Raw genomic sequence first — 13409 nt, forward strand, 5'->3', positions numbered from 1 at the left:
TACATAAATGATTTTCTTCTGATTTGCTTGCCAATGGTCTCTTCAAATACCTTGGAAAATCTAGAGATGCCTAACAAGAAGTATTTATGTTAGTTATACATACACACCTCTCCTTCCAATTTTAAGGAGGAAGTACAGAATGTTCCCTTAATGAGTTGCTTTGGTTGTTAATGAAAACCAAAGTTACTTAGAAGCAGTAAAAGATGCAAAATTACTATCTGTTTAAAATAAAGAATGCAAAATGGATGCTGAGAACTAAGGATTTGCCATGTCACTGACATAGAAGTATTTCAAATATTTTTTTGCTGATTTTAGAAAGAGGGAAAAGAGATAAACATATATGTGAGAGCAAATCATTGATTGGCTGCCTCCTACACTCCCTCTACCTAGGATTGAGCCCCCAACTCTGGGCATGTGCCAACCTGGAATCAAACCAGTGACCTTTCAGAGCATGGGACGATGCCCAACCAACTGGACCACACCGGTCAGAGCAGGAAGTAGTGTTTTCAATTAATACAAATTATTCTTCTGTATTACTTAGCAAAATATAACTCCAGCTATGCCTCCAAAATAATTAATGAATTAAAAGACATTTATCCTTCAGTTTATTATTGTTTTAATTAGATCTGAGAAAAGAATCAACTCACAATCAGAAACTAAAAAAATGGATCCATACACCTAAAACTAACACAAAATAATACTAAATGTAAACTAACTGAAAAGAAAATTTAAACACATGAAAGGAAATATTAAAAAAAAAACACCAAAAAAAAAACAAAACACTAGTGGATTAATGACGACACTAGCTGGGATATCTACGGTGATAAAGATGGCAAATATAAAAATAACAGGTGAGCCAACTGAAGTTCTCTTCCCAAGCTCATCACTGACACACAGCCTTTCTACCTGAAGGCTGACATCTCCTTGGCTCTCAATTTTAAGGTATAAGGGCATTTGCTCTTGCCATGTCAACAAAGGATCACTGCCATGGCCTACCAACTGGGCATGGGAAAGCTATGGTGAAAACATTTTATTCACATCAATAACTGTCCTATGATCTCAGAACTACCTTTAAAAAAAAAAAAAAAAAAAAAAAAAAAAAAAAGCCCAGAGAATGAAACAAAAGAGAGAGAAATATCTGAAATACAGGTCAGGCACTTGGATTGAAGAAACTACGTAACAGAGATACAGAGAGCCTTGAAAAATCTTAAAGGAAGCTTAGAGGTCACCCATGCATTCTTATTGCAGAAATTATCATCAATCTGAAATAAGAATAGCAGCCCACCTCTTCTTAATCATGGATCTGTATGCTATGGTCCTGTTCTTCATTGCCAGAACCAGAAACAACAAAACAAACTCACATACAGCCCTGAACATACTGAATGACAACGAGGTGTGCTCTTTATTTCCTTCAACTAGTCCCTCTGTCAATTAACTTATCCATTTGACACACAGTTAAGACAAGATGCTGTGCTAGGCAGTGGAAGCACTGGAGGAGAACCAGAACACACATATTAAAAAAAAAAAAAAAGCCTTGCTGAAACCGGTTTGGCTCAGTGGTAGAGCGTCGGTCTGCGGACTGAGAGGTCCCAGGTTCGATTCCAGTCAAGGGCATGTATTGTACATTGGTTGCGGGCACGTCCCCGGTGGGGGGTGTGCAGGAGGCAGCTGGTCGATGTTTCTCTCTCATCGACGTTTCTAGCTCTCTATCTCTCTCCCTTCCTCTCTGTAAAATATCAATTATATATATATATATTTTTTTTTTTTTTTTTTAAAAAAAAAAAAAAAGCCTTCCTGGGCCCATCAGATCACCCTCAGGACCCCTGAACTCCTACTTAAGGGCACCTGCATATCTCTAGTTAGATGACCATCTGTCCGGTGGTACCTTCACCAAGCAGGGCCATGTCTTCTTTTCACCATCCCGGGCACGGGGCCAACACAGGCCCAGCAGGCAGCAGGCCTCCTCGAATGGCCAACTGACCACAGGAGAAAAGGTGAAGCACCTACAGAATCAAAGTCCACAGGGTCCTCAAAGCCACACACATGGGATTCCTTTCCTTTCTCATAGAGAAGTGATGAACTAATTAACAGAGCTAACTCAAATCTATCACCCAAGAAGAATTCAATGGCAAAGAAACAAAATGTACTTTAACTTTCTTCCACCTTAAAAAATAAAAGTAAAAAAACTTATTTGGTCTGGCTGGTGTGGCTCAGTGGTTGAGCATTGACCTATGAACCAGGAGGTCATGGTTTGATTCCCAGTCAGGGCACATGCCTGGGTTGCGGGCTTGATCCCCAGTGTGGAACTTACAGTGGGCAGCCAAGCAATGATTCTCTTTCATTATTGATGCTTCTAGCTCTCCCTCTCTCTTCCTCTCTAAAATCAATAAAAATTTTTTTAAAAAAAAAACACTCATTTGTTCAACATGCACCTTGGGATGAGAGGCAAACTCTTTCCAAACTCAGTCCTGGTAACTGTGTCCAGGTCTAGTCATTGCTAGAATACTGCTACAGAATCATTGTGTCAAGTTCAAGTTATATTCAGCTACGCTTCCAGCCAAAACTAGAAGATTTTTTTTCCCCTTACCTTTCTCACTAAACAGAACTCTAGTCACAGATGAAAAAGAAAGTTTATATTCCTGACACCTCACACTGTGCTGTTATTACATGGAAAAGCCAAGAGTTCTATAAGAACCAAGAACAGCCCAGCCAGCATGGCTCGGTGGTTGAGCCCTGATTTCCAGTCAGGGCACATGCTTGAGTTGCAGGCTTGATCCCCTGTAGGGGGTGTGGAGGAGGCAGCCAATCAATGAGTCCCTCATCATAGATGCTTCTATTTCTCTCTCTCTCCCTCTCTCTTCCTCTCTGAAATCAATTTAAAAATATATTTTTTTAAAAGAACCAAGAGCAATTATTTTTTTAGCACCAGTTTGTGAAAAACTGGAAGGCAAAGATTTCTTAAGCTGATAAATCTATGACCAGTAACCAAATAAAGCAGCAGAGCTTCTGATGGCAAATTGGCTGGCTATGTACACACATCCCCAAAGAGATTTTGACCCAACCCGTCTTCAGAGTGAATTAGAAAGTTAGTTCCGACTCTCTGGGCCATCAGACAGTCACGGTTAAAATGAGCTGTGGTGGAGACTGCGCTGCAACCATGCTGATCATTAGGCCTGTTTCATGATATGGAGCACAGCAGTCATCTGTAAAGCATCTGTAGCTTTGGGGAACATTTTCACACTTATGTATATTTTTGTAATTGTGTTTTACAACTTACAAACCCCAACAAACACTCCAGCATACAGTGAGAGCTGAAAAGAGTTTGATAAGAAGGAATTAATCAGTTAGTTAATGAACTTCAACAAAATTAAAATCTCATTGTGAAGATCGAATGTGGTGGATCTTCAAAAACTTTCAGGTTTTTCAGCTGCTTCTGTTTCCACAATTCATTCCACTCAATGCTAAAATTAGATAATGTCACTTCTCAGAGTGTTACAACCTGTATTCTTGGTTGTTGTTCACACTTAAACTAGATTGGAGAAATTTTTAAAAATTTTGTTCAAAATACGATTTAGTTAATCCCATTCATGAGAAAGTGGTCAACAGATTAAGTGGGAAAAGATGAAACATCTTCCCAGCTTCTCCTTACAGTTACACTCTCCTTTTTTCAAACCATTTTATTATACACCCAATTATCTCTTAGATTATGCCATTTCTATCTACTACAACCTCCCTAGTCAAAAGTGCAAGAATCCTCCTGCTGATCTTACTGCTACTGTGACCCTGCTAGTCTATTCTACATAGGGCAGTGAGAGTATAAGTCAAAATACAATCCGATTTTGAGATTCTGTGGTCATGTGCTGTACAATGCTCTCTTCCACGTTTTTCTCAAGGTAGACAGTATCTTCTAAGAAAGGATACAAGGGCCGAAACCAGTTTGGCTCAGTGGAGAGCGCGCCAGCGTGCAGACTGAAAGGTCCCTGGTTCAATTCTGGTCAAGGGCATGTATCTTGGTTGCAGGCTCATACCCAGTAGGGCTGTGTAGGAGACAGTTGATGGATGTTTCTCTCTCATCGGTGTTTCTAACTCTCTATCCCTCTCCCTTCCTCTCCGAAAAAAAATAAAATAAAATAAAATAAAATATATTTTAAAGAAAGAAAGAAAGGATGCAAGGTTGCTGTCTACCTCCCACCTTCAGCACTGAGCTCAAGACACACTGGTTTTCTCTGAGTCCCTTAACTGCTCCAAACTCACTCTAGTCACAGAGACAAGGCACATGTTGTTCCCATGGTCTCAAGCTCTCGGCTAAGGTACCAATTCTGGGAAAATCATTTCTTGACTTCCTCAGACTATGCCACTAGATTGTGTTCCCTTCCTTCTGGACACATTTCTGTTAGGAATAATACACACATTACTGTGATTATCTGAGGAGCACTGCCTCACTAGACAGCAAGCTCCCTGAAAGAGGGACAATGACTGTTTTTGCTCATCACTCCATCTTCAGTGCCTGGTACACAGGAGCCACTCAGTAACTATGTGATGAATGAATGAATGCTCTTGACTATGGTGTTCACACCTCTGTTAAGGGAATTACCACCCTAAACAGGACTCATCAATTACCCGATTTCTCTCCCCACTATTCAGTTAATTTCTAAAGCACAGAATCTCTCCTTTTCAACTCTATATTGCTAATGCCCAGCCACCAAAAATTTTTGAACAACCACACAATACATACATTTGTACTTCTGAATAAGGGTCTGATGTCCTAAAAATTAATTCCAAATGAAATGGAGTGCTACCCTTAGAAGGCCTGATTTTGCATTTGATTAGTCAGAAGTGGATGGCTGAATACAGTTGTCTCTGGGGAGGTGGACCTGAGGTGGGGAGTCGGAGGAGAGTGCTTTCTTTTTTGCTGTTGCGCTATTTTGATAAAAACAAAAGGGAGAGGAGAAGAAAATCTGATTTTGAAGATAGGAATATACCCAAGGTAATTACCCAATTCCCCACTATTCACTCAGGCTGGTGACCTACAATCTCTCCAACAAAAGGTTAGTCCTCTCAGTAATCTTTTCTAGTGCGGTGGTAACCCATCAACAATAATTTGAATTTAAATCAGACCTCTCTTACAACAGAAAAACTGGCCAATATAACTGTTATAATTAAGGGGCTAAGTGTCTTCAAAATATCCTTTCTTTTAAAGAAAAACATTGTTTAGACATTTTGTTACTCAGAAATTTCTACAGCACTTCCAAAGTCCTTAGTATAGTGGGTCCCAATGAGCCACTTTTACCTCCAGTATATCTGCTTCATTCCCTGACAAAATTGGGCAAAACTAAGAAAACTATATTTGAATAGGTGCCTTCAGTAATTTTAAAGATAAGATTTGCTCCAAAAAGTTCAGTTCAATGACTATCTGCTTAGAACTGTGTGATGAACAATAGAACAATCATCCAATAAATAAATGTCCAAACAGAAAAAAACATAGAAACACATATCAAATTGAAGATTGAGGATGAGAGGAAGAGATTGACTTATATTTTTTAACTTACATACTTATATATTGTTTGCATGTTTTAGAACTAGCATGCCTTAATAAGAATTTATAACAAAATGCATCCCTTGACAGTATTTAGTAATTAATAATTATTAACATATTAATAACATTCCATCTTTAAACATTTAAATTTTTTATTGATTTCAGAGAGGAAGGGAGAGGGAAAGAGAGATAAACATCAATGATTGGCTGCCTCCTGCACATCCCCTACTGAGGATCAAGCCCACAACCCCGGCACGTGTCCTTGACCGGAATCGAACCTGGGACCCTTCAGTCAGTAGGCCAACGCTCTGTCCACTGAGCCAAACCAGCTAGGGCTAAATCTTCATTTCATTCATTTGTCCATCATAAACATTCATTGAGGAATTACTATGGGAAGTCCTAATATGAAATGTTATCCTTTTACCAATCTCTCCTAGAAAAGCAGCTTGGTAAAGTAAAACAGGCAAAGAATTTAGAAGTTCAAAGCCCTGCTTTTAAGTCCTGATTACTCACTTTAAAAGCCATGTCACAGCCTCTCTGAGTCTCACTTTACTTGTGTAAAACGGTAATAATATGTTATAGAGTTGCTGCAAGGGTCAAGCCAGCCATGGCACTTTATAAACCATGTAGTTTATACATTGCACAATATCCTCCACATGTCAATTACTGAATCCTTAATGTTTTATAATAAACATGTTCTTCCTTTTCCAATTATCAGATCAATCCAGAAGGTCAACCCCAGGTCTCAAATAAATAAATGTACATATCATGGCAGCCATTTAACAGAAATTTCTACTTAAATATCAATATTTAAGAAAAACTGTGTGTGTGTTCATTCAAAAACTGTGGGTGTGTTCATTCACAAGCATCTCCCCAAACTCTAGAATTAAATGTCATTTTCAAATTCTCTTCTATTCTTCCAAAGCTTCCACATCTCTTACCAAAAAGAAAAAGATTGGCTCAGTCAGCATGGCTCAGTGGTTGAGCTTCAACCCCTGAACCTGGTCATTCCCAGTCAGGGCATATGTGCCGGTTATGGATTGGATCCCCAGTAGGGGGCGTGCAGGAGGCAGACAATAATGATTCTCTTAATATTGATGTTTCTATCTCTATCCCTTTCCCTTTTTGTCTGAAATCAGCAAAAATATATTTTTTAAAAAGAGAGGCATTGCTGCCTTCTCTAGAGTTATAAACTGTCTACAATAAGAGAAACACACACACACACATACACACACACACACACACACACACACACACACAAAAAAAAAAAAAATGAGAAATCCTCCTGACAATTATCAGAGCACCAAATAAATTCACAAGTTAATTGGTCCTGACTAAATTTAAATTAATATAAAATAAAAATGCACTGCGCAAAGAACACTTGGACTATCATGTTTACATGAAAACAATGAATGCAGATTGTAACACCTCGATAGACCAAAGGCAAATCAAAATTTTCTGCAGAACCATATATTAAATATTCTTGGGCAGTTCTAGTTCACAAGGTCCATGTCTTGCAAAATGTCCAGCTTTACTCAATATATTAAACACAAAAATGAACATTTTTGACACATATCACAAAGGTAAATTTCTATTTTTGTCAACAGTGAGAAGACTAAAGTTAAGAAAGTGGTCCAAAAAGCCATCCCCACCACTTGCAGAGCAATCAGTCAATCTCAGCTAAGGACTATATAGGTGGGGATCGGGTGCTATAATATTCATGGGATGCTCATCCACAATAACAAGGGCAGTCTTTTTTTTTTTTTAAGACATACTTTATTTTTATTATTTTTCATCCTTACCTGTGGATATGTTTAGAGCAGCGGTTGCCAACCTTTCGGACCTCACAGACCACCAGTGGCCCACAGACCATCAGTTGGCGACCACTGTTCCAAAGGTTTCCTTAAACCAGCGGTCACCAACCTTTCAGACCTCACAGACCATTGGTGGCAACCATTGATTTAGAGAGAGAGACAGAGAGAAACATCGATACGAGAGAGTGACACTGACTGGTTACTTTCTGGACATTCCCCAACTAGGGATTGAACCTGCAACCCAGGAATGTGCCCTGACAGGAATTGAACCAAAAACCTTTTCGGTGGACTAAACAACTGAGCCACTCCAGCCAGGCAACAGCTGTAGTCTTGCGTATTTTGGGGGGGTGGGGCCAGCCAGCCAACTCCCTTCAGCCTCCCCCCTCCCATGCCCCTGTTATGCCAACCCCACCCACCAGATCAGCTAGCAGCCCCTCCCCCCAGCCAGCCCCACCCGTGATGGGCCCCCACCACCCCAATTGGCCTGCAACTCATCCCCCCAGTCAGCTCCGCCCCTAGTTTACCACTCCACTCTGATCAGGGGTAGGGCCAGCGGACCAACCACCCAAGGCCCCTACCCCAGGCCACTGGCCCGGATCGCTCCCCCTTTCCCCAATCGCCCTGGGTCCCTCCCCACAGCTGGCCAGGCCTGTCCAACCTCCCGCCAAATTTTCCTCCTGAAAGGCCCGGCCCCAATCCACCCCAATTGGGGCCAGGGATAGCCAGACCCCACCCGTGCATGAACTCATGCATTGGGCATATCGCTCGCTCGCGCTCTCTCTCTCTCTCTCTATCTATTATATATATATATATATATATATATATATATATATATATATATATATATACACACACACACACACACACACACACACACACACACACACGCAACCAATATATATATATATATATATGCAACCAAACCTGTCGGCCAGTTGCTATGACATGCACTGACATCCAGGGAGCAGATGCTCAACGCAGCTGCCCCCTGGTGGTCAGTGCACTCCCACAGCCAACCTCTGTGGCTGGCCAACCTCCCAATGGTCCCTCCCCACAGCCAGCTGGCCCCATCGACCCTAATCGGAACCTCCCTTGGCCCCTCCCCCCGGCCAACCTCCTGTGGCCCCAAATGCCCTGATCACAGGCCAGGCCGAGGGACCTTACCTGTGCACAAATTTGCGCACTAGGCCTCTAGTTTCTTCATAAAGACAAAAAGGGAGACAAAAATCCACCATCATCAAATATGGCGGAAAGTCAAGGACTAAATGTAATATCACGGCCGAAAACAGTTTGGCTCAGTGGATAGAGCATCGGTCTGCGGACTGAAAGGTCTCAGGTTCGATTCCAGTCAAGGTCATGTACCTTGGTTGTGGTATATACCTGGTGGGGGTTGTGCAGGAGGCAGCTGGTTGATGTTTCTTTCTCATCAATGTTTCTAGCTCTCTATCCCTCTCTCTTCCTTTCTGTAAAAAATCAATAAAATATATTTTAAAATTAAATTTAATATCATGAAGGCAGAATAGTGGGGACCCCAACCTATTAGGATGCACTTTCATTTCTAACACATTTCTATTACTTAAGTAAGAGAGAGCAGTCTTAGGAAATGGCTCTCGAGCTGATACCAGAAAAATAAACTGAGAATTGATCTAAAGAATAGCAACCAAAAAAGCTACAAAGACCAAGTGGGATGAGCCTAAAAATCAGAAGACTAGTCATCATGAGTGTGTAGACACTTGGTGTCAAGCACTGGGCTAACACTATACATGCATATTATCATCTAACAATTCTCAAGTAAGCCAAAAAGAAAAAGTCTAGAAATATATGCTTTAATTCTCCACATTGCCTCTCTCTGTCCCAAACCACACTTCTACCTCAATATCTCACATACCCTATTCACAGGAGAGGACAAAAGTAGCATGGCATGTTTCCAGATAGAGGGCAGAATGGAGTTAATCGGCTGACAGCCTCTGGTTTCTCAGGTCTTCTGCTGAAATTGGGGTAAGGCTGAAGGAGCTTTCAAATAGAAAGTAGCCAGCTCGTGACAAGTCTACATTCTGAAGACTCCACATCTAGGTTTATGATAGATTCTACAATGTTTGAATCTTGAAACAAACACTATGAACATACCCCTTAGGCTACCTTTATTACTAGTATACCTACACAAATTATTAATCCAGCCAGTGGACAGAAATGGTCATAGAAAGACTTTTTGGAAGATCAATTCAATAAACAGGAAAACTGCAGTCCACGCACATGTAAGTCTTTGAAAATGAACATCTACACTGCTGAAATAGCACTAACGTGACAAATGACAGTAATCCAATGGCCTAAGGCCAGTAAATTCCATTGCTAACAGATTTACCTGTTTTGTGCCACAATGATTTTTGTATGTGTGGCAGTTAATAGAAATATGTCTAATTACAAACTCAAAAGCAAACTCTTCCTATTTTTCTACTTGGTATATCAGAAAATAAGAAATGTACTCATCAACCACCTTTAATGTGCCACCTGAAAAACCAGATCCATTATTAGCAAGTGCTCACATGTCTGAAATCTGTAAAACACTCAAACAAACAAAAATAACTTTGATGTAACTACTTCAAGTAGAGAAGAGATACAACTTTTCTCAAGTATTTGAATACTCTCTGAGCAAAGAAAGCACAAAGTAAATGTGTCACTAGGCTTGGCAGTAAATAACCATTAAGCTTTGTAATCATTTTCTCCTTTAAGTTTTCCTATGTGTGCACTAGTAAATCATGCCAGTTCCACATTTTTAAAAAGGTCTGGAATATATATTCTAACTTTTGCTCTAAGAGGAGTTTAGAATGAGGCAGATCCACTTATTATTCACTATGATTTCAGTACACTCTGGTCCCAACAATATGGGCTCCAGAGCATGAGGGCACCGCCCTGAACACCATTCCCCTGCACCGCTGTTTTGTAGAAACCACTGAGGCAACAACCATCAACTCACAAACTTTAAACAGCATAACTAGTCTTAGTATATATCTCAATATTTTGCAGTCAGTATGCAAAGGAAAAAAGGAATCTCCAAGTATCCTATATATATATATATACTTCATAATTTTATATACTTCAGTTGCTCCTATGTAAGACTCCAATAAAAATGTCTCTTTCAAGAATTACTAATAAGCCAAAATCAGTTTGGCTCATTGGATAGAGGTCAGCCTGCAGACTGAAAGGTCCCAGGTTCGATTCCAGTTAAGGGCACATCCCCAAAAGGGAGTGTGCGGGAGGCAGCTGATTAATGTTTATCTCTCATCGGTGTTTCAATAACTCTCAATCCCTCTCCCTTCCTCTCTGTAAAAAAATCAATAAAATATATATTTTTAAAAGTTTTTTAAAAGAGAGAAATCATACTATTTCCATTGCTAAATTCTCCATTCTAGAACTTAATATCATTTAAACCATACTTTAATTTTTTACAGTGTTTCCTAAAGTGTAGTACTCGTACCCCCAGGGGTACGGGAAGAGTTTGGTGGGGGTACCTGTTGCACCGGAGTTTGGTGGGGATATGCACTGCACCGTGCTTAGCTGCGCCTAATTCTACGTTCTCACGAGTACGAGGGGTACTCAGCGTTAAGAAAATTATAGAAGGGGTAGACATATGTCAAAAGTTTGGGAAACATTGCTTTAAGAGAATAACCCAATGTGCTGCTAGCATTTATGTTCAGCTAACTTTTGCCACTCCAATTTTATAAAGATGTATATAGGCCATATTGTTGTATAAAACATACAGTACTAGAACAATGAATGAAAATAAAATTACAATTAGGTTCACATATTATCACTGCTAATTAACATTTCAATAAATTTTGCATTGTGATTAGTGCCTATAATAATGGCAGTGAATTGTGCCTGACATTCTTTTTTCATTTCAAAATCACTATGAATATTTTTTCTTTTAAAATATAGTTTTGTTTTGTTTTATTGATTTCAAAAAAAGAAAGGAAGAGATAGTAACATAGATGACAGAGAAAACTCTTTTATCACCAGGTCCAGGAATCGAAGCACAGTAACCTTTGGCTGTTCAGCAACACCCAACCAACTGAGCCACACAAGTCAGACACCATGACTATTCTATCACACCTCAGTTCACAATGCCCTTGAACCTGTCCATACTTACTATAATAAGCTATTTGCATGCACATTTTAAGTTGAGAAAAAAAGCAAATACCAAATCTCTTAAAGTCTTTTAATTACACATTTTAAAAATTGTTCAACTAGTAAGTCTCTTTTTTGTACCAAGTACAATACTAAATACTAAAGAGTAGTTGTACACATAAACAAAAAGTTAAAAGGAGAAACTTCCAGTGCAAACTAACTACAGTACCAATAATTTAACGAAACTGCAACTCTGTGGATTTAACTTTTTAAAAAGGTTTTCACGTTTTAAATTCCACAACACGCATTAATTACAAGTTATTAAAATCGACTTCATTTCCAAAAAGGCAACAAAAGCCAATACTTGAAAAGGGTTGGGACTTACCGGCCACCAGTTTACCGAATTGCTACTTTGTTTTATTCCCCCATACTTAACACAAAAGGACATTGAGACGGTATAAAAGTGCAGTAACTTATAGGGATTAGATGTTAACAAATCAGCAGTCTACAGCAAACTTGACAAATAATCACACACGCCGATTTTTTTTTTTTTTTTATCCAGAGTATCTGTAATGGGGGAGGGGAGGAGTGTGACTCGAACTCAACTCGACACAGGTGCATTTTACTTTCTTTCCTCTTTGGGATTATTACAAACGTCTCCTAACCTGTGGATACTGTTGTGACAGGGTGCATAGTGTCATGCAGGCTGACATGAATTCGTGCAAAAGATGTCACTCGCGGGTAAAAGTACAGTCCTGGAGACTTATTTTTAGTTTTCTTGTTAATGAATTTAACATGGTCCATACAGTAACCCAAGGATGCTCCTTAATTTTAGTGTAAAAACTAGTAAACCAGCAAGCCAAGCCCCCCCCCCCCCTCACACACCCCCGTGGTCAATCAAGCTGAGAAAGCAGCCATTGGAGACGGGGAGAAAGTGGGCACCCCCACATCTGGTGGCTCGCTCGGAGCAGAGAGGCTACGGGAGTGCTTGGAGCTCCGCCGCCCAAGGGGCCTGCGGAAGCCCCCAGGCTGCCTCTCCGGGTGACAAGGGCCCCGTTTCCATAGCCGGCGCGGTCCAGCCGGGGAGGTTTAACCCCTTCGTCCCCCCCCCCACGCCCTCTTCCCGCTGCTTCCTACGGGCAGGAGCACGGCCTGCTCCGGCGCGGGGCGGTCCGCGGCGGCGGGCGGCCGAGGCGCGGAGACTGCGGGAGGCTCGGGGCCTAGTCCCAGGCAGCGTGTCCCGGCGCCCTCCCCCACTCACACACGCCTCGCTCCGGGCCAGGGTGCGGGCGCTCGCCCGCCGCCCGCCCCGCTGCCCGTCCGCCGCGTCTCGGGGGCCCCTTCCAGCCGAGGGCACGGGCCGGCAGCTACCTGTGGGCTGCGGAGGGCCATGGCGGCCCGTTTCAATGAGCCTCGTCGCTCGCCCGACTGCTCACGCTGCTTCCCCCGCCGCCGCCATCTTCTCGCCCGCACATAGACACTCGCATCGGCCGCCGCGCCTGCGCACTGGCGGCGCCCCGCGGGGCGCGGGGGGGCCGGGCGCGCCGGGCGCGTGCTGCGCCTGCGCGGCGGACAGGTGGGCGTGGGCGTGCGCGGCGGGCGCCGGCCCCGGGTGGACTCTGAGCCCGCGCCGGTGGGGCGGATGCGGCCCTTTCCTGGATCTGCACTGGAGCCGCCGGAGCCCCGCTGCGGGGCCGGAGGGGGGAAAGCGCAGGGGAGGGAGATGAAAACATCAAAAGCACCAAGGTGGGCCCGGCTTCTCACCTGGTGGGAGGCTGTTGAAGTGGTTGAGGGGCGGGACTCGGGACGTCCGGTGCCCGGGAGCCTCAGCCCCAGCCCCAGCCGCAGAGTCTCCCTGGGCCAGGGTCTCCGGAGGGAGCGCTGAAGACCCAGAGGACTCCTCTGGTGTATGAAGATCACGTTTCCATCCATTC

At 42.4% G+C, this 13409-nt stretch overlaps 1 protein-coding gene across 3 annotated transcripts in view; it reads right to left on the bottom strand.

Moving 5' to 3' along the window:
• Window positions 1-13001, bottom strand: part of USP10 (ubiquitin specific peptidase 10) — a 52089-nt gene extending 39088 nt beyond the window's left edge. For all 3 annotated transcript variants that reach the window (XM_036440462.2, XM_036440460.2, XM_036440459.2), the window contains exon 1: window positions 12847-13001. In XM_036440462.2, coding sequence (XP_036296355.1) covers window positions 12847-12867 — 21 coding nt within the window. In that variant the 5' untranslated portion in view covers window positions 12868-13001. The remainder of the gene's footprint in view (window positions 1-12846) is intronic.
• Window positions 13002-13409: the final 408 nt, after the last annotated feature.

This window comes from Pipistrellus kuhlii, unplaced genomic scaffold, assembly GCF_014108245.1.
Source record: "Pipistrellus kuhlii isolate mPipKuh1 unplaced genomic scaffold, mPipKuh1.p scaffold_m20_p_17, whole genome shotgun sequence".
Taxonomy (NCBI): domain Eukaryota; kingdom Metazoa; phylum Chordata; class Mammalia; order Chiroptera; family Vespertilionidae; genus Pipistrellus; species Pipistrellus kuhlii.